This window comes from Oncorhynchus keta, chromosome 28 (genome assembly GCF_023373465.1).
Source record: "Oncorhynchus keta strain PuntledgeMale-10-30-2019 chromosome 28, Oket_V2, whole genome shotgun sequence".
Lineage (NCBI taxonomy): Eukaryota > Metazoa > Chordata > Actinopteri > Salmoniformes > Salmonidae > Oncorhynchus > Oncorhynchus keta.
The window spans coordinates 19317918-19336323 of NC_068448.1; the positions used below are offsets into that span (position 1 = coordinate 19317918).

Here is an 18406-nt window from a genome sequence, read left to right on the forward strand (position 1 = left end):
AAAAACTGGGACATTTTCAGCTTCCAGGAATTGTGTACAGATCCTTGCAACATGAGGTAGTGCTTATGATGCTGAAACATGAGGTGACCTCATGGCTTGGTTTTTGCTGTGACATGCACTGTCAACCGTGGGACCTTATATAGACAGCCTTTCCAAATCATGTCCAATCAATTGAATTTACAACAGGTGGACTAATATCAAGTTGTAGAAACATTTCAAGGATGATCAATGGAAACATGATGCACCCGAGCTCAATAGTCTCATAGCCAAGGGTCTGAATACTTATGTAAATAAGGTATAACGTATTTTATTTATTTATTTTATTTTTGCAAAATTGTTTTAAAAAACTGTTTTCGCTTTGTCATTATGGGATATTGTGTGTAGTCATACCCCTTGACTTATTCCACATTTTGTTGTACAGACATAAATCTAAATGAATTCAATGTTATTTTAATCCATGACCCATCTACACACAATACCCTAAAACTCTGTCCTTAAAACTTCTTAAGGCTAGGGGCCACTATTTTCACGTCCAGATGAAAAGTGTGCCCAAAGTAAACTGCCTGCTACTCAGGCCCAGAAGCTAGGATATGCATATGGGTAGATTTGGATAGAAAGCACTCTAAAGTTTCTAAAACTATTACAATTATGTCTGTGAGTATAACATAACTTATTTGGCAGGCGAAACCCAGAGGACAAACCATCCAGAAATGTTTTTTTTTAGGTCACTCTCTTTTCAATGTGTTTTCTATGTGGATCTAGATTTCTAAGGCACTTGCTTGCAGTTCTTATTGCTTCCACTAGATGTCAACAGTCTTTAAAAATTGGTTGATGTTTTTCCTTTGAGAAATGAAGAAGTAGCCATTTCCTATCTGGCTGGATAGCCAAGTGGACTGTTGTGATTGGGGCGCGCGACCTGAAAGCTCGCTCCACTTTGTTTTCATCCGGTATTGAACACAGTTTATTTCATCTTCATTTTTTATTATTATTTACGTTTAAAAATACCTAAAGTTGGATTAGGAAAGTTGATTAAAATGTTTGGATCAAGTTTACAAGTAACTTATTAGATACTTTGTAGTCATGATGCGCGAGTTGGAACCGGTGTATTTTCTGAATCAAACGCGCCAAATAAATTGACGTTTTGGGGATATAAAGAAGACATTTATCGAACAAAAGGACCATTTGTGACGTTTAATGAACATATTGGAGTGCCAACAGAAGAAGATCTTCAGAGGTAAGGCATGAATTATTTAGTTATTTCTGACTTTTGTGTCGCGCCTGGCGGGTTGAATTATGATTTTCATGTGTATGTTTGCTGGGGTGCTGTCCTCAGATAATAGCATGGTTTGCTTTCGCCGTAAAGCCTTTTTGAAATCTGACACTGTGGCTGGATTAACAAGAAGTTCCCGGTCCCCTCTTTAAACCGATGTATAACACTTGTATGATTTATGAATTATTATTGTGAGTATTTCTTTTTTGAATTTGGCGTGCTGTTATTTCACTGGGTGTTGTCAAATCGATCCCGTTAACGGGATTGGCGGGTGAAGGGGTCACTAAGAAGTTAACAATTACAAGCATATCCAAAATATGATGCAGCCACCACTATGCTTGAAAATATGGAAAGTGGTATTCAGTAATGTTGTATTGGATTTGCCCCAAACGTAACACTTTATATTCAGGACAAAAAGTTAATTTCTTTGCCAAATGTTTTGCAGTATTACTTTAGTGTCTTGTTGCAACATGATGCATGTCACTGATCAAACCCCTTGGAAAGTTCAATAGCATAATAACATAACAGTTTTTTTTTACATTGGATGTGCCTCAATCCACCACATCCGTCAATGACGCACATCCTCATCTGCGGTGAAAGGTGACAGAGCGATGTTTGTCAGACCATGAGACATCCAGAAAATCGGTATCCTAACAAAATCGTCTGTAGCGTCCAAACAGGCCTACAAACGATTATGACCCTTCTCCTTTTTGCTCTACACCCCCCACAAGTGTCTTGGGACTCGGTACAGCTGATTTCTGCCAGTTTCTGTCTGTAGCGTCGAAACAGTTTGGGTACACACTTATATGAACCCTCTGTGGAATGGTGAGACTCTCATGAACAAGTAAATCTGTTGTTTTGCTCTAGGACATCAGGCCTACAAGCCTCATAAGACTTGTCTGAAGGTCCCCCGGTATCAGTTGAAAAAGTGTATTGAAGTATATATGGAGACTGTTAAGTGCCAAAATTAAGTTTAAATACATGTAAAAAAAAAAAAATAATAAAAAAATGTTTAAAAAAAATTCCTGATCTTTCTTATATCTCTCGGATATAATACAGACACAACAAACTTCCTTTAGATTATTTTTGGGACTATCTGTTGTTCCATGTAGTGGATCTGTTATTCAAATCATTTCTACGAGCTAATAGCAGTAAGCCCCATTTTTTTTCCATCAAATAACTTTTTATATATTTTGGGAGACTTCAAGGGCTCTTAAAATTCTAAATCAAATAGCTAAATATATATTGAACAAAAATACACAACGAATGTTGCGTTTATATTTTTGTTCAGGATGCGTTTATATTTTTGTTCAAGGTGCAGGGCAGGGTACTGGGCGGAGGCCGGCTAGTGGTAACTATTTAACAGTCTGATGGCCTGGAGAGAGATTATGTTTTTCAGTTCTCGATCCCAGCTTTGATGCACGTGTACTGTCTCCGGCTTCTAGATGGTAGCAGGATGAACAGTCTTGGCTCGGGTGGATAAGGTCCTTGATGATCTTCTTGGCCTTCTTGTGACACTGGGTGCTGTAGATGTCATGGAGGGCAGGCAGTGTGCCCCTAGTGATGCACTGGGCTGACCACACCACCCTCTGGAGAGCCAGTAAGGTTTAGGCCATAGAGAATGTTTTGAACCAAATACAATGCTTTTAGTTTAAAATGTATTTAAGATCAGTTTATTATTAATCACCCATTCTGATACTGACTGTAACTCCTTATGTAGAGTCTGGAATCATCCGCATACTTAGTCATTCTAGCTTTGTGTAAGACCAGTGGTCTTCTTATTGCTTCCACTAGATATCAACAGACCACATACTTAGTCATTCTAGCTTTGTGTAAGACCAGTGGTCTTCTTATTGCTTCCACTAGATATCAACAGACCACATACTTAGTCATTCTAGCTTTGTGTAAGACCAGTGGTCTTCTTATTGCTTCCACTAGATATCAACAGACCACATACTTAGTCATTCTAGCTTTGTGTAAGACCAGTGGTCTTCTTATTGCTTCCACTAGATATCAACAGACCACATACTTAGTCATTCTAGCTTTGTGTAAGACCAGTGGTCTTCTTATTGCTTCCACTAGATATCAACAGACCACATACATAGTCATTCTAGCTTTGTGTAAGACCAGTGGTCTTCTTATTGCTTCCACTAGATATCAACAGACCACATACTTAGTCATTCTAGCTTTGTGTAAGACCAGTGGTCTTCTTATTGCTTCCACTAGATATCAACAGACCACATACTTAGACATTCTAGCTTGTCTTACACAAAGCTAGAATGACTATGTATGTGGATGATTCCACACTCTACTTAAGGAGTTGCAGTCAGTACCAGAATGCCCTGAGGTACACTCCGCTGTATATTTCTGATGTTAGAGAAGTTTCAATTGAAGAACACTTTCTATTCTATTAGATATATACCTCTCCAACCATGTAAGGGCACATGATGTAAAACAGCATTAATCTAGAGGGCTCTAACAGTTCTCACATGTAGTTTCTTAAACAGGTGCATGCTTGTCAACCATTGGCATTAATAGTTTTATAAATACTTCCAGTTCTGCATCGAGATTCCCTTCCTCATACACATCAGACCAACATGCTGTACATTTTTTACATCTTCAACAAAAGTTCAGAGAAAATATTTCATATGATCTCTTAGAAATTACACTAGGCCCAAACTTTGGCACTTTGGTTTTCCTTGTTATGGACACAATGTTAAGGTCACCACAGCCAATGGAAACTGATATTGCTTTGGAGCAAAGCTCTGCAGCATTATGCTATGATCAATACAAGTGAATGTCACAGATCCAACACTATTGGTATGCACTATAGTTGGTTGAGCTGGGTCATATTACAGTTAGAAGAAGACCAGCTACAGTAGTTGCTGACCAGTCAATGTTCAGGTCACCCAGAAAATAGACATCTGTTAATGTCATGCACATTATCAAGCATTGCACACATATTGTCAATAGCACTTGGTGGTCTATAGCACCACCCCAAAAGAAGAGGATTTAGATGATTATGACATGAGCTCTTGTCTTAGTTTTACAAGGAATATGGCTCTGAACATATACAGCAACACCTCCCCCATAGGCATTCTTGTCTTTTCTGTAGATGTTATATCCCTGCATTGCTACTGCTGCATCAAAGGAATCATCTAAGTGTGTTTCAGAGATGGCCAGTATATGCATTTTATCCGATGTTAGCAAGTTATTGATTTCATGAACCTTATTTCTAAGGCTACATATTAATATGGGCTACTCTTAGGCCTTTCCTTATTTTATCTGAGATTAATAAATGTGTGTTTAAAACATTTTGTGTGTGTGAGTGATATTGGATTGTAGCTACTGACCTTTAGGCTTGGCTCTCTCATTCCTCCCAGGCTTTTGGGAGGGAGGGTGGACAATCACCCTGTCTTAGGTGATGTAAGCAATGTTCCCAAGCTCTCTGGCAGCTGTCATAGCTGGGATAATTTTTTTCCGCCTCTGGCACACAGCTTCAGAGAAGTCCTCGTTGAGGACCATGTTGGTTCCTCTCAAGTTCTTGGCTCAGATCAGGCTTGTGGGATTAATTCATTAAGCAGAACCCAGATGGCTCTGATTATATCATACTGCTGGATGGATACATCTTTGGAGCCCTTTCTCTACAAGGAAGTACGTCATACTGTATAGTCAGTCAGCCGTCTAAGCAGTTCAATGTTCGATTAACTTTAGATGATCTGCACTGCAGACTCCTTATGTTCTATGTTCTAATGAGCTATAACACTATGACATGAGGCTGAGGTTGACCGTTGACAACCATTCAATACAACCGTGACATGAGCATACTTTGTTTTACTATGTGGTTTAGTTTCATTGCATTCAGGCTTTGCCACCCAGAACATATTGTGTGATACATTAGTGAATTTGACTACAAATAGGGGCTATTATTGAGTTAGCCACAAGATGACACTGTAAGACTAGGTTTCTGAAACCAAACTGCAGTTGATTGAAAGCAGAGACATTTTTGGCCTGCTCAATACTGTACTCTTGTGGCCATTCTATGAATCAAAAGTCCAGTCCAAAGTCCATGCTCTCTCCAAACAGTCACTCAACACAAACATACAACATCAGGCAGTTTTAGCTTATATATTTATATATGTATTATATCCTAGAATCAGAGCATCATAGCTTAGAATTAGAAACACATCAATATTCTTGACACAGATAACATATACGGTACTCATGGTGGTAGTGAACAAGGAACTGGAGAGGGAAGAAGAGAAAGTGTGTGTGTGTGAGAGAGAAAACAGATACAACCTAAACCTGCTCTCACAGCAGTTGAACTAGAAGAACTGGACCAGTATGTATCAATGTGTAATGTACAGTATACATTCATAGAAGCACATCTCTTCCTATGTGTGGAGAATGTAATTCTACCCTTGACTAAAAAGGTATGGATGGGGTATTTATAGTTTTGTAGTGGTGGTGAGGGTGGAGGCAAGGGGGTGTGACGTCTCACCTCAACCCCTCTGAAGAGTTGTTCTGGGCTTGGGGGAAAGGAAGAGCGCTCCGCTCCGTTCCTCTACATAAAATATTAATTTCACAGAAACTCCTCAGCCTTTAATAATTCTCAAAGAAGTATGCCGAAAGCGAGCCCTTGCTACCCCAGGCACGTTCACTCTCTCTGGACAATGGATCCAAGGGAGCACAGTGAGAAAGGATAGTGGGAACAAGGGAGCACAGTGAGAAAGGATAGTGGGAACAAGGGAGCACAGTGAGAAAGGATAGTGGGAACAAGGGAGCACAGTGAGAAAGGATAGTGGGAACAAGGGAGCACAGTGAGAAAGGATAGTGGGAACAAGGGAGCACAGTGAGAAAGGATAGTGGGAACAAGGGAGCACAGTGAGAAAGGATAGTGGGAACAAGGGAGCACAGTGAGAAAGGATAGTGGGAACAAGGGAGCACAGTGAGAAAGGATAGTGGGAACAAGGGAGCACAGTGAGAAAGGATAGTGGGAACAAGGGAGCACAGTGAGAAAGGATAGTGGGAACAAGGGAGCACAGTGAGAAAGGATAGTGGGAACAAGGGAGCACAGTGAGAAAGGATAGTGGGAACAAGGGAGCACAGTGAGAAAGGATAGTGGGAACAAGGGAGCACAGTGAGAAAGGATAGTGGGAACAAGGGAGCACAGTGAGAAAGGATAGTGGGAACAAGGGAGCACAGTGAGAAAGGATAGTGGGAACAAGGACAATAAAGAGTGAGTGAAGAGGAAGAGAGACAGACGGAGATAAATAGAAAGAGAAAAGGACGGTTGGGTTTAGATGTATTCCTCACATTTTATGTAACAGATGGCATGCTTTGAACAGTATATGGGGGAGGGCAACAGGCTGTGTTTAACAAATAGTGATAATGGTTGAAATAAAGGATTGTAAGCAAATGGTGAAGGAAGGAGTAAAAAAGAGCTACATCTATGGGCATAGGACATGTTGGGCTCATATAGGGAAGGAGAGGAATTGTGTGTGTGGACAAGATATGGGCGGCAGGGTAGCCTAGTGGTTAGAGCGTTGGACTAAAAACCGAAAGGTTGCAAGTTCAAACCCCCGAGCTGACAAGGTACAAATCTGTCATTCTGCCCCTGAACAGGCCGTTCTGCCCCTGTTCCCAGGCCGTCATTGAAAATAAGAATTTGTTCTTAACTGACTTGCCTGGTTAAATAAAGGTTAAAAAAAAAAAAATTAAAAATTAAAAATAGAAAACTTGTCCATAGCTCTAGAACACTTATCTGCATTGTTGTATAGCCTGGGGTTGACCACGGAGACACCGGGACCATGAATAAGCAAGAAGACAACACAAAGGGTTTCTTGGCAAAACAAGGGCTTTTAGTGACACTTAAAATACTTAAAAGAGAGAGCATGTAACTCAAAATATCAAATGAGTCAAAACTCCTTTGACAGAACTGTTGAAGGGCCTTCACGAGGCCATGTTGCATTCTTTTTTATGAGAGGTTTAGTGTTCCAACTGGCAGCCATTTAAATTTTAAATAACCTCAAACCTCCTCCAGTGTCCCTATATTCCCCCAGCCCGGGGACTAACTACACACCAGCTGCTAGCCCATCATAGTACCAGATCTCATCTGGCCTGTGTCTCACCCACATAATATCATCATGACCACATCAAACGATCCAGGCTAATCCGAGGCCAATCGCGTACCGTCTCTCTGAGACTCTGACTAAACGGTCTCTTCTGGTGTTTGTATATGGCGTGGCCCTCACCTGGCCTGCCATGCAGTCTACTGATAAGGCCTGGCTGTGGAGAATCAATCAGAGAGAGACAGGCTAGACTAGAACCTTTCTGTATTGTAGCGACCGGTCAGCGGGAGAAATGAGGCATGAAGGAAATCTAAGGTGATTATCTTTATTACTAGCCAGGAGAGTAACCGTAGAAATGATGAGAGGGAGGCGAGAGGGCTGGAGAGCACACTGAGTGGTAGACATCTGCTGGATACAATACTATAAATAGACCCTGTGCCAACAACTAATGACACCTGGATTATATCTCTCCCTCACTCTCTCTTCCTCCTTGCTGCCTTTTTTCTCTCTTCCAGCACTTCCTCTGACTTTCCAAATCCTTTTCTCTTCATCTCCCTGACAATTCTTTTCCTTTCACTCCACTCACTCCATCTTTCTTTGCCTCCCATTTTCCTCTCCTCTCAATTTGTCCTTTTCTCTCCAAGTCTGTCACTCCACTTTTCTCATTCTCTCCTCCTCCATCCCTGTGACAGGTGAGAGAGGAGCTTCATGAGGAAGAGCCTTCTTATCTTCTCTAACAAATCCTTCCCAAAGGTCCCAGGGACCTATCCTCCATTCTGACTGATAGTGAGAGTTGATAGCCATGGACATTGCAGCGGGAGGAATCTTATGCAAAGTGAAACAGGCCAGATCCACTTCCAAAAAGCCCTCAACAATCTGAATGCTTTTAACTGAGAGCCATGGGATACACACAGGAAACTTTGTCTTAGCTGTTCGGTTTGCTGTCATGCACCAAACTTTCAGCAGTAATTCTGAGTGTCAGTGGAATATACAATGATCACCAACACATGGTGATCCAGGCACTGTGCCCTCGGGTTTTGAAAGGATAGGTGGCAGGCAGGTGACAGGTACACCATGGCATAATGCTCCAAGACAACCCTGAATTAGGATGTCAAGGAAATGCAACCCCGACAAAGGAACAATAACAACCCAAAGTTGTATGACAATAGCTAAACAGGGCACAGAGAGTAGAAGGGGCTGGTTTTGTTTCATATTGAAGTTAATAACCCATACATCAAAAATCGGGTTGAAATAACCTAACCTACCTCTTCTACCAACTTACATTCATTATTTCAGAATTTGCCTAGCAGGAAATCCCACCCAGAACGAATGGAATGTCAGCTTTATGCATCATCCTTGTAAAGGCATTACAGGGCATTAAGTCCCATATGGGTTTGAATTGGTCTCAGCAGTACAGGATTACAGCACTGCAGGGATTATCCCTCCCTTGAAGTAAATACTGGAGGCAGGAATAGGGGTGGGATAGGGAACTGGGGATGGGGAATAAGACTGGTGCAAGGGTGGCCGCCGTTGGGATGGGGGACAGAGGTTGGAGTTTTGAATGGGGTATGGGGGATACAGTATGTCTAAGGCCCCTCCCCTGAAGAAAATACAGGAACAGCCCATGCTCTGGGGAATGGGGATACATTTAGGGCTGGGTGACTTGGATCAGGTGGGTATTGTGATGTAGTATGGGGGATAAAGTGTGTCTGAGCATCAGCCAAGAGCTTCCGACACTGACACCTCACCTTCAGCCAAAGCTCTCAGTCGCACAGAGCCAGATCAGAGCCTATGACCTGGGACCATATCTCTAACTTTTAGGGACCAAACCACAGGATTGCCTCTGGGGAGGATTTCATCTAATGTGATTGAGACAGATTCGGATGCATTGTTACTAATCTTTTGCAATCAGAAAATGAAATGTGCAGAATGAGTGAAATACCTATGCAAAGTGTAAGAAATCCTGCTTTTAAATATGAATATCCAGCCATCACCAGCTGATTAGCCTGTCTGTCCAATCTGGCTCAATATTGATGAAGGATCATAAGGATCTTGTGGACATGTACTGGGTTATTATGAACATCGGCCTTGCCTGCTAATCGTACATTAGACACACTGACCTCCAACCATGTGGGTTAGAGGGGCTTATTCACGGAGGTTTCGAGGTACAATCTGTGTTATTTATTTCAAGCTGGTTCATGTCCTGCTCGAAGGTTGAATTTAAGAGATGTGCCGGTTTAAGTCTTGGTTCCCCAGTTAGATTCATTACAAGATTCTGAAATATTTGATGCTACAGCCCACCTACGCCCTTTCAGGCACTAGTATTGGTGATGGGTTAAACTGGAGCAGCGTAGTCAACCTCAGCCTTAGACTAGCCCTCAACGGGTGTCCCCGGTGGGGCATCTATTACCATTCTAATGTGATTCTTCCCGCCTCGATGGTGTGGAGGATTGTGCAGCCTGAGCTAATGTTGCTGCCTGAAGAAGACAAATGGTTGCACTTCCACATAGTAGAGGTATGGGTTATCTCGTTAGAGTCTAACCACAATGTGAGTGTTCACTGATGGGTTATCTCGTTAGAGTCTAACCACAATGTGAGTGTTCACTGATGGGTTATCTCGTTAGAGTCTAACCACAATGTGAGTGTTCATTGATGGGTTATCTCAATGTGAGTGTTAGAGTCTAACCACAATGTGAGTGTTCATTGATGGGTTATCTCGTTAGAGTCTAACCCACAATGATGGGTTAGTAGAGTCTAACCACAATGTGACTGATGGGTTATCTCATTAGAGTCTAACCACAATGTGAGTGTTCATTGATGGGTTATCTCGTTAGAGTCTAACCACAATGTGAATTGATGGGTTAGTAGAGTTCACTGATGGGTTATCTCGTTAGAGTCTAACCACAATGTGAGTGTCTAACCACAATGTGAGTGTTCACTGATGGGTTATCTCGTTAGAGTCTAACCACAATGTGAGTGTTCACTGATGGGGTTAGTCTAACCACAATGTGAGTGTTCATTGATGGGTTATCTTAGAGTCTAACCACAATGTGAGTGTTCAATAGAGTCTAACCACAATGTGAGTGTTCATTGTGAGTGTTCATGAGTGATGGGTTATCTCGTTAGAGTCTAACCACAATGTGAGTGTTCATTGATGGGTTATCTCGTTAGAGTCTAACCACAATGTGAGTGTTCACTGATGGGTTATCTCGTTAGAGTCTAACCACAATGTGAGTGTTCATTGATGGGTTAGAGTCTAACCACAATGTGAGTGTTCATTGATGGGTTATCTCGTTAGAGTCTAACCACAATGTGAGTGTTCACTGATGGGTTATCTTGTTAGAGTCTAACCACAATGTGAGTGTTCATTGATGGGTTATCTCGTTAGAGTCTAACCACAATGTGAGTGTTCATTGATGGGTTATCTCGTTAGAGTCTAACCACAATGTGAGTGTTCATTGATGGGTTATCTCGTTAGAGTCTAACCACAATGTGAGTGTTCATTGATGGGTTATCTCGTTAGAGTCTAACCACAATGTGAGTGTTCATTGATGGGTTATCTCGTTAGAGTCTAACCACAATGTGAGTGTTCACTGATGGGTTATCTCGTTAGAGTCTAACCACAATGTGAGTGTTCACTGATGGGTTATCTCGTTAGAGTCTAACCACAATGTGAGTGTTCATTGATGGGTTATCTCATTATCTCATTAGAGTCTAACCACAATGTGAGTGTTCACTGATGGGTTATCTCGTTAGAGTCTAACCACAATGTGAGTGTTCATTGATGGGTTATCTCGTTAGAGTCTAACCACAATGTGAGTGTTCACTGATGGGTTATCTCGTTAGAGTCTAACCACAATGTGAGTGTTCATTGATGGGTTATCTCGTTAGAGTCTAACCACAATGTGAGTGTTCACTGATGGGTTATCTCGTTAGAGTCTAACCACAATGTGAGTGTTCACTGATGGGTTATCTCGTTAGAGTCTAACCACAATGTGAGTGTTCACTGATGGGTTATCTCGTTAGAGTCTAACCACAATGTGAGTGTTCACTGATGGGTTATCTCGTTAGAGTCGTTAGAGTCTAACCACAATGTGAGTGTTCATTGATGGGTTATCTCGTTGAGAGTCTAACCACAATGTGAGTGTTCACTGATGGGTTATCTCGTTAGAGTCTAACCACAATGTGAGTGTTCACTGATGGGTTATCTCGTTAGAGTCTAACCACAATGTGAGTGTTCATTGATGGGTTATCTCGTTAGAGTCTAACCACAATGTGAGTGTTCACTGATGGGTTATCTCGTTAGAGTCTAACCACAATGTGAGTGTTCATTGATGGGTTATCTTGTTAGCGGCTAAGCGGCTAGCCAGAGTGTGATTGTCCATTGTGGCCAGGGTTTAGATTGCATCCAAGGATTAACCTGAGCTAAAAGGGATGAATGAGATAGCAGCCCTTTGGTCCCTGTGACTGATGGCTAATGGCTGATTCAGGGTCAGCTTGCTTGGGTCAAGGGCTCATAGTGGAGTGGTTACTCTGGAAATCTACCACAGTAGCTACTTCAACTTGCCAGCCAAGAATTTCACCAATGTTTGGTATCATTATCATGGTTATATCTGCTGTTTAAATCCCTGGGCTGGCCACCTAAGCGTTTTTTGCGTGTCTCCTAAATCCAAACAGATATGTATATATAAAAACTCAGCAAAAAAACATCCCTTTTTCAGGACCCTGTCTTTCAAAGATAATTCGTAAAACTCCAAATAACAGATATTCATTGTTTAAACACTGTTTCCCATGCTTGTTCAATGAACCATAAACAATTAATGAAAATGCACCTGTGGAGCAGTCGTTAAGACACTAACAGCTTACAGATGGTAGCAATTGAGGTCAGAGTTATGGAAATTTAGGACACTAAAGAGGCCTTTCTACTGACTCTGAAAAACACCAAAAGAAAGATGACCAGGGTCCCTGCTCATCTGCGTGAATGTGCCTTAAGCATGCTGCAAGGAGGCATGATAACTGCAGATGTTGCCAGGACAATAAATTGCAATGTCTGTACTGTGAGACGCCTAAGACAGCGAGACAGGACGGACAACTGATCGTCATAGCAGTTTCAGACCACATGTAACAACACCTGCACAGGATCGGGACATCTGAACATCACACCTGTGGGACATGTACAGGATGGCAACAACAACTGCCCGAGTTACACCAGGAACGCACAATCCCTCCATCAGTGCTCAGACTGTCTGCAATAGGCTGAGAGAGGCTGGACTGAGGGCTTGTAGGCCTGTTGTAAGGCACTAACGTCGCTGGACCAGACAGGACTGGCGAAAAGTGCTCTTCACTGACGAGTCGTGGTTTTGTCTCACCAGGGGTGATGGTCGGATTCGCGTTTATAATTGAAGGAATCTGGAGAAGGTCTGTATGGAGGAGTGGGCAAAAATCCCTGCTGCAGTGTGTGCAAACCTGGTCAAGAACTACAGGAAACGTATGATCTCTGTAATTGCAAACAGAGGTTCCTGTACCAAATATTAAGTTCTGCTTTTCTGATGTATCAAATACTTATGTCATGCAATAAAATGCTAATTAATTACTTTAAAATCATGCAATGTGATTTTCTGGATATTTGTTTTAGATTCCGTCTCTCACAATTGAAGTGTACCCATGATAAAAATTACAGACCTCTACATGCTTTGTAAGTAGGAAAACCTGCAAAATCGTCAGCATATCAAATACTTCTTCTCCCCACTGTATAATAGACAGTGAGTAGCAGCAGTGTAAAAACAAAGAAGGGGGGGGGGTTCCTGGACCTAGACTTGGTGTTCCGGTACCGCTTGCTGTGCGGTAGCAGAGAGAACACTCTATGACTTGGGTGACTGGAGTCTTTGACATTTTTTTGGGCCTTCCTCTGACACCGCCTAGTATATAGGTCCTGAATGGCAGGAAGCTTGTCCCAGTGATGTACTGGGCCAACACATATAGAATCATGAGAATCACAATACATATCGTATCGCCACCTATATATCATGATAATATCGTATTGTGAGGTCCCTGGCAATTCCCAGACCTAATATCTCCCACTTCTGACTGCCTGTATCTTTCGTACTGTAGCTATTCCATGCAATATGCTTGCCCAGGATTCTCCTAGTCTGATTCTCAGAGGCAGTTTGTTTCTTCTCGTGTCAATCAGACAAGGCAGTTTATTTCAGCTCTATGTGTTTTTTAACCAGCAAAGTTTATTTATATATAACAACAGTACAAAGTGAATCCTTGGCTTGCAAAATAGGTGTGTTTCATATTTACAATAGGTACACAATAATATATTATCATAACAAAACCAAAGCAAATAAAAAAAACACAAGAACAATTTCTTTAAATACTTTTAACCTTCTTACAATTTTCACAACACTTTTATAAAACAACAAGGACAGCCATTATTATGATCATTGTCATCATTTGTATTGATTATATTACAGAACTCCAGTGTCTACAAAGGGTTGTCTACATTGTGTTGTGTTTAGAATGGAAGAAGGATATTCATTTCATTTTCCGTGATCTTTTTGACATGAAGAGAATATTACTAATCTGATGTTCAATTCCTCCGACTGACATGAGAAAAGAAAAAAGGTGAATAATTATTGTTTTTCTGAGAGTAATGAAACATACCAGTAAACCCATCACTACATCACCTACAGCGCCAAGAGCAGAAGGGTACACAATCGTCTTCAATTAGGTCTCATGTCTTCTGTAGTGGGAATGAAGTCGCCGTTTAATAATATTCTATCGCCAAAGTGTATCAACTGCAACACGTCTCAGAGACCATTAACTGGCTGTGAAATTCAATTCTGCACTGCAGAATGTCAAACAAACGTAATTATACAAAATTCACCTTTTAATTTATTATTGAATGTCATCATCTCCCAAGAAATACAAAAGTGTAAAGTATGAAAAAAAACAATTAAAATCTCTTTCACAAAACGTCAGACGCAGACAGATGTGAGTTAAGACTTGATAAGGAATAATACGATGTGTGAAATGTATTTTCTATTGGTGTTATGGCATGCTGACCAAAAGACAAGGTTAGATTTATCATTTTAAGAACAGTGAAGCATAAACAATGAATGGTAGTTCATGAAAATAAAGACAAATCAAAAACAGAACATTAAATAAAGATCCCTTAAGAGAAAAGCAAACTTTGTTCAAGTCAAATCCCACTTTTTCCTTTAAAGGCCCAGTGCAGTCAAAAACATGAGGTGGAATAATACTGTTAAATTGTGAAAAATATGATAATACCCTTTAAGTGTAAGAGCTGTTTGAAAAGACCGCCTGTAATTTCAGCCTGTTTTGGTGGGATGGAGTTTTGCTTGAGAAATTGCTCTTGCTGAGAAGCTATTTTGTTTTGTTTTTGACCATTTTGATTGTTTTCAATCACAGTAAGGTACTTAATTATTACCCAGAAATGATTTGATATTGAGATAAAAATGTCTGCCTTGGGCCTTTAATCTGTTACTACTCTGGAGAATATAGCATAACAATATACAAGGTACATTTGAGCATGAGTGTCTGTGTCTATATTCACAGTGCACCTATAGACACAGTATTTGTGTTGAGCAGGAGTAGTTACTGCTTACCAGAGGGCCAACAGAGCCCCCCCCCCTCTCCCTATATCCATCCACCCCCCTTGGCTGGAGATATTAATACCATGCCAATCATGTGGTCTCACTGCATTTCTCTTTACCAGTGTTGATGTGTTTTCTCCTGATCACACAACTACACTCCGATCAAAGCGCTTCAAAGCAGGAAACCAGAGCTTAAGGGGTTTCTCAGGGCCTCCCGAGTGGCGCAGCGGTCTAAGGCACTGCATCCCGGGCTGTGTCGCAGCCGGCCACGTCCGGGACACCCATGAGGGTGCACACAAATGGCCCAGCGTCGTCCGGGTTAGGGGAGGGTTTGGCTGGCCAGGATGTCCTTGTCCCATCGCGCACTAGCAACTCTTGTGGCGGCCCGGGCGCAGTGCATGCTGATATGGTCGCCGGTTGTACGGTGTTTTCTTCGACACATTGGTGTGATTGGCTTCCAGGTTATCCGAGCAGTGTGTCAAGAAGCAGTGCGGCTTGGCCGGATTGTGTTTCGGAGGATGCATGGCTCTCGACCGGTGACTCTCCCGAGTCCGTACGGGAGATGCAGCGATGGGAGAAAAAGTAGAACAAAAATGAAGTTGTTTCTCTCTCTAATTTCTGACTGAGCTCTACTCTTCAAACAGCTCTGGTGAGATGACTGAATCACCGCCCACCTTCCTGTACAGAACCAGGACCTTTTCACTTCTTCACACCGTGGCAGCCCAGGTACCTTGTCAAAAGGACAGTGTCAAATTCAACAAAATGGAGCCACCAGAGGCTGTAGATTAATGTTGAAGTGGTGAAGAAGAATCAGGAGAACTTTCATTACATTTACATTTACATTTAAGTCATTTAGCAGACGCTCTTATCCAGAGCGACTTCATGGTTTTATGGTTGGTTCATTTGGAGTTCTAAGGCAGCAGAGAAAATAATAAGCACCTTTCATCCATCAACATTGGTGTTATATTTTCTCCATCCATAAATAATGTAATTATACTGTACACCTTTAATACTACCAAGTTTCAAGTACTTGATGTAAACAATGAGCAAACATCAGTCTGGAGAAACAGAATGGTGGTGGTCACTAATCCAGCAGAGTGAATCTACAGTATGTGGTCGTCCAGCTATGACAGGTACATGTAAGGTTCCCTTTTATTCCTCACTGGAAGTCAGTCTATATATCCTTTCATGAATGGGTTAAGTTTGGTACAGGACAATCCAATCTTACCAAAGATCTACCTGGTAATGTAACATGCATTATGTCTGACATTTATATCCTCTTTTGTCCATGCTTGCAGTTGAGATATTTCTTCTTAACTACTACTAGTAACTATTATACGGAGTTGTGTCTCTCCTGAGCCTACTACAGTACCTTCCTTCGTACCTGCTGCCTGTTCACAAGCTTCCAGTTACATGAGCACCTCTCTACAGACTCTACTTCAGTTTGAGGGCGCGGCTGTGGCTCCCTCTGTAAATCATTCATCCATTTGGACACATCACTGAATCATTTTTAAATGACACTTACTCAAACTAGACCCACACAGGCTTCTTCTTATTATCTTTTAGAAAGACATTGTTGTTGGTGTACTGGTTGGGTAGAAAACTAACGTCTGCTAACATTTAGCTGCTGGCCATCTCCAGCTATCCTGATCCATTGGCACTTAAAAAACAAAGATAGACCTTGAAAACACTTCTTCTGACATGTGATACGATGCATGCAAGTTTTACACACACACTTGATCTGATCCCCAAAAGCGATACAAACAATGGTTATATTACGGAGTATTTTCACTATCGCTGCCACCGGCCGAACGGCCTCAGTCCCCATCTTGGCAGGCCTCTAGAATCTAGTCTCCAGTATATTATGGTATTTGTACGTTAAGGGCAGCGTAGCCACGGCAAAGACGCCTACAATACAGACGGCATAGTACACACCCTCCTATGATCGAGATAGAGATTTGGTAACAAGTGAAACATTGTGAGTGGGGCAAAGGACTAGGACGGATGAGTTTTCAGTACATGTTCAGTTAGCCATCTATTTAGACATTATAGAGTTCTGTTCAACTAACTCCATTTTGTTTAGAAAACAATCCCAAAGGAAAAAGAAAAACCTACATCTGCTTTTGTACATTCACATACATTGACATGTATGAAACAGAACCTACAGTACATACAGATGACGTTACTGCTGAGGAGGGTCTTATACAAACCAGTTTGGTGCTGGTTGTTGTTTTGTTCTTATACCCAACATACTCTGTGTATTTTCTCTTATCACACAGGGTAAAGGGGTTTGGGGTTGATAAGCATGCTGGTTGAACTTTGACCCCTCCAGAGGTCGTCTGTTCTGAGTTCCGTTCGCTCTCGTGCGATGAGGACGCATTTGGTTGGTTTCTGTACAGGGCTGATGGGTTACAGTCAGAGCTGTGTTCTGTCCACTTGGTCTCGAGTATCATGTTGATAAGGAATGGTAATACTGTCTGAGGAGAACAGAGAGCAGGACAAGACATGACATAGCACCATGTCTTTCTGATGGCTACACCACCCTATAACATGTGTTATAACACAACCTTTGACTTTGTACAGTACAACAATGTCCATGTATGTATCAAGAGGAAGATGGCTCAACTGCAACCAATAAAATCAAAATGTACACATACAAAAATAAACATTTGGAAGCAAAACTCAGGAACAATATCTCTGGAATCAAACATGAGAAGTCTTTATCCTCCATCTCTCTTCTCCTTCTTCTTTCAGTGTCTCTGTTGTGAGTTGAGCAGACAGAGAGTGTATCTGACTATAAGATCTCCCCTCTGTTTGTTCTGTCTCTCAACAAACCTCTCCTTCAGGGCTATACACACACAACACAAAAATAATATCCTTTGGAAAGAAATATGCCATGTAGCCTTTATGGAGGTGTGTGGTGTGGTCGTCCCACCTTACATCATCATCATGACCATCCATGTTTCCCGAGACTATGGCGTCTTTTAGCCAGGTGGTGGCAATATGGCACGAGAGGAAAATAAGATAAAAACAAAACTTTTTGTTTGAGGATGTAAAAATGTCCCAGGTCCGTGGTGGTTCGGTGTCCATCACACGGTGAGTATCGGGACTGTTTGTTGGGTGGCTGATGGACATCCCGGGCCGGTTCAGTCGTCTAATCCCGTGGTCTGTCTCAGCTCTCCAGGGACATGGCTGAGATGAGCTGCTCCACCTTGTAGGCCAGACGTTGTTTCTTAGCCTGCTCGTCCTGCTCCAGGGCCATGGTGATCTGGGAGGGGTTAGAGACAGGACAACAACATGATTTAGTGTCACTCTAACACAGAAGCCACATGCAGGAACTCCTTCAATTGCAAAGACCCTTCATATGCAAATAGTCTGCAAGAAAATGTCATATAGAACATATAGACAATTGCTGGTGGGTATGCTGATGTAATGCTCAATTACAT

At 41.8% G+C, this 18406-nt stretch overlaps 1 protein-coding gene across 1 annotated transcript in view; it reads right to left on the minus strand.

The window, feature by feature from the left end:
• Window positions 1–13555: 13555 nt before the first annotated feature.
• LOC118374386 (plexin-A2-like) overlaps window positions 13556–18406 on the minus strand; it is a 321358-nt gene continuing 316507 nt past the window's right edge. Inside the window, exon 30 of the mRNA XM_052484209.1 lies at window positions 13556–18228. Within this exon, the coding sequence (XP_052340169.1) occupies window positions 18133–18228 (96 nt within the window). The 3' untranslated portion in view covers window positions 13556–18132. The remainder of the gene's footprint in view (window positions 18229–18406) is intronic.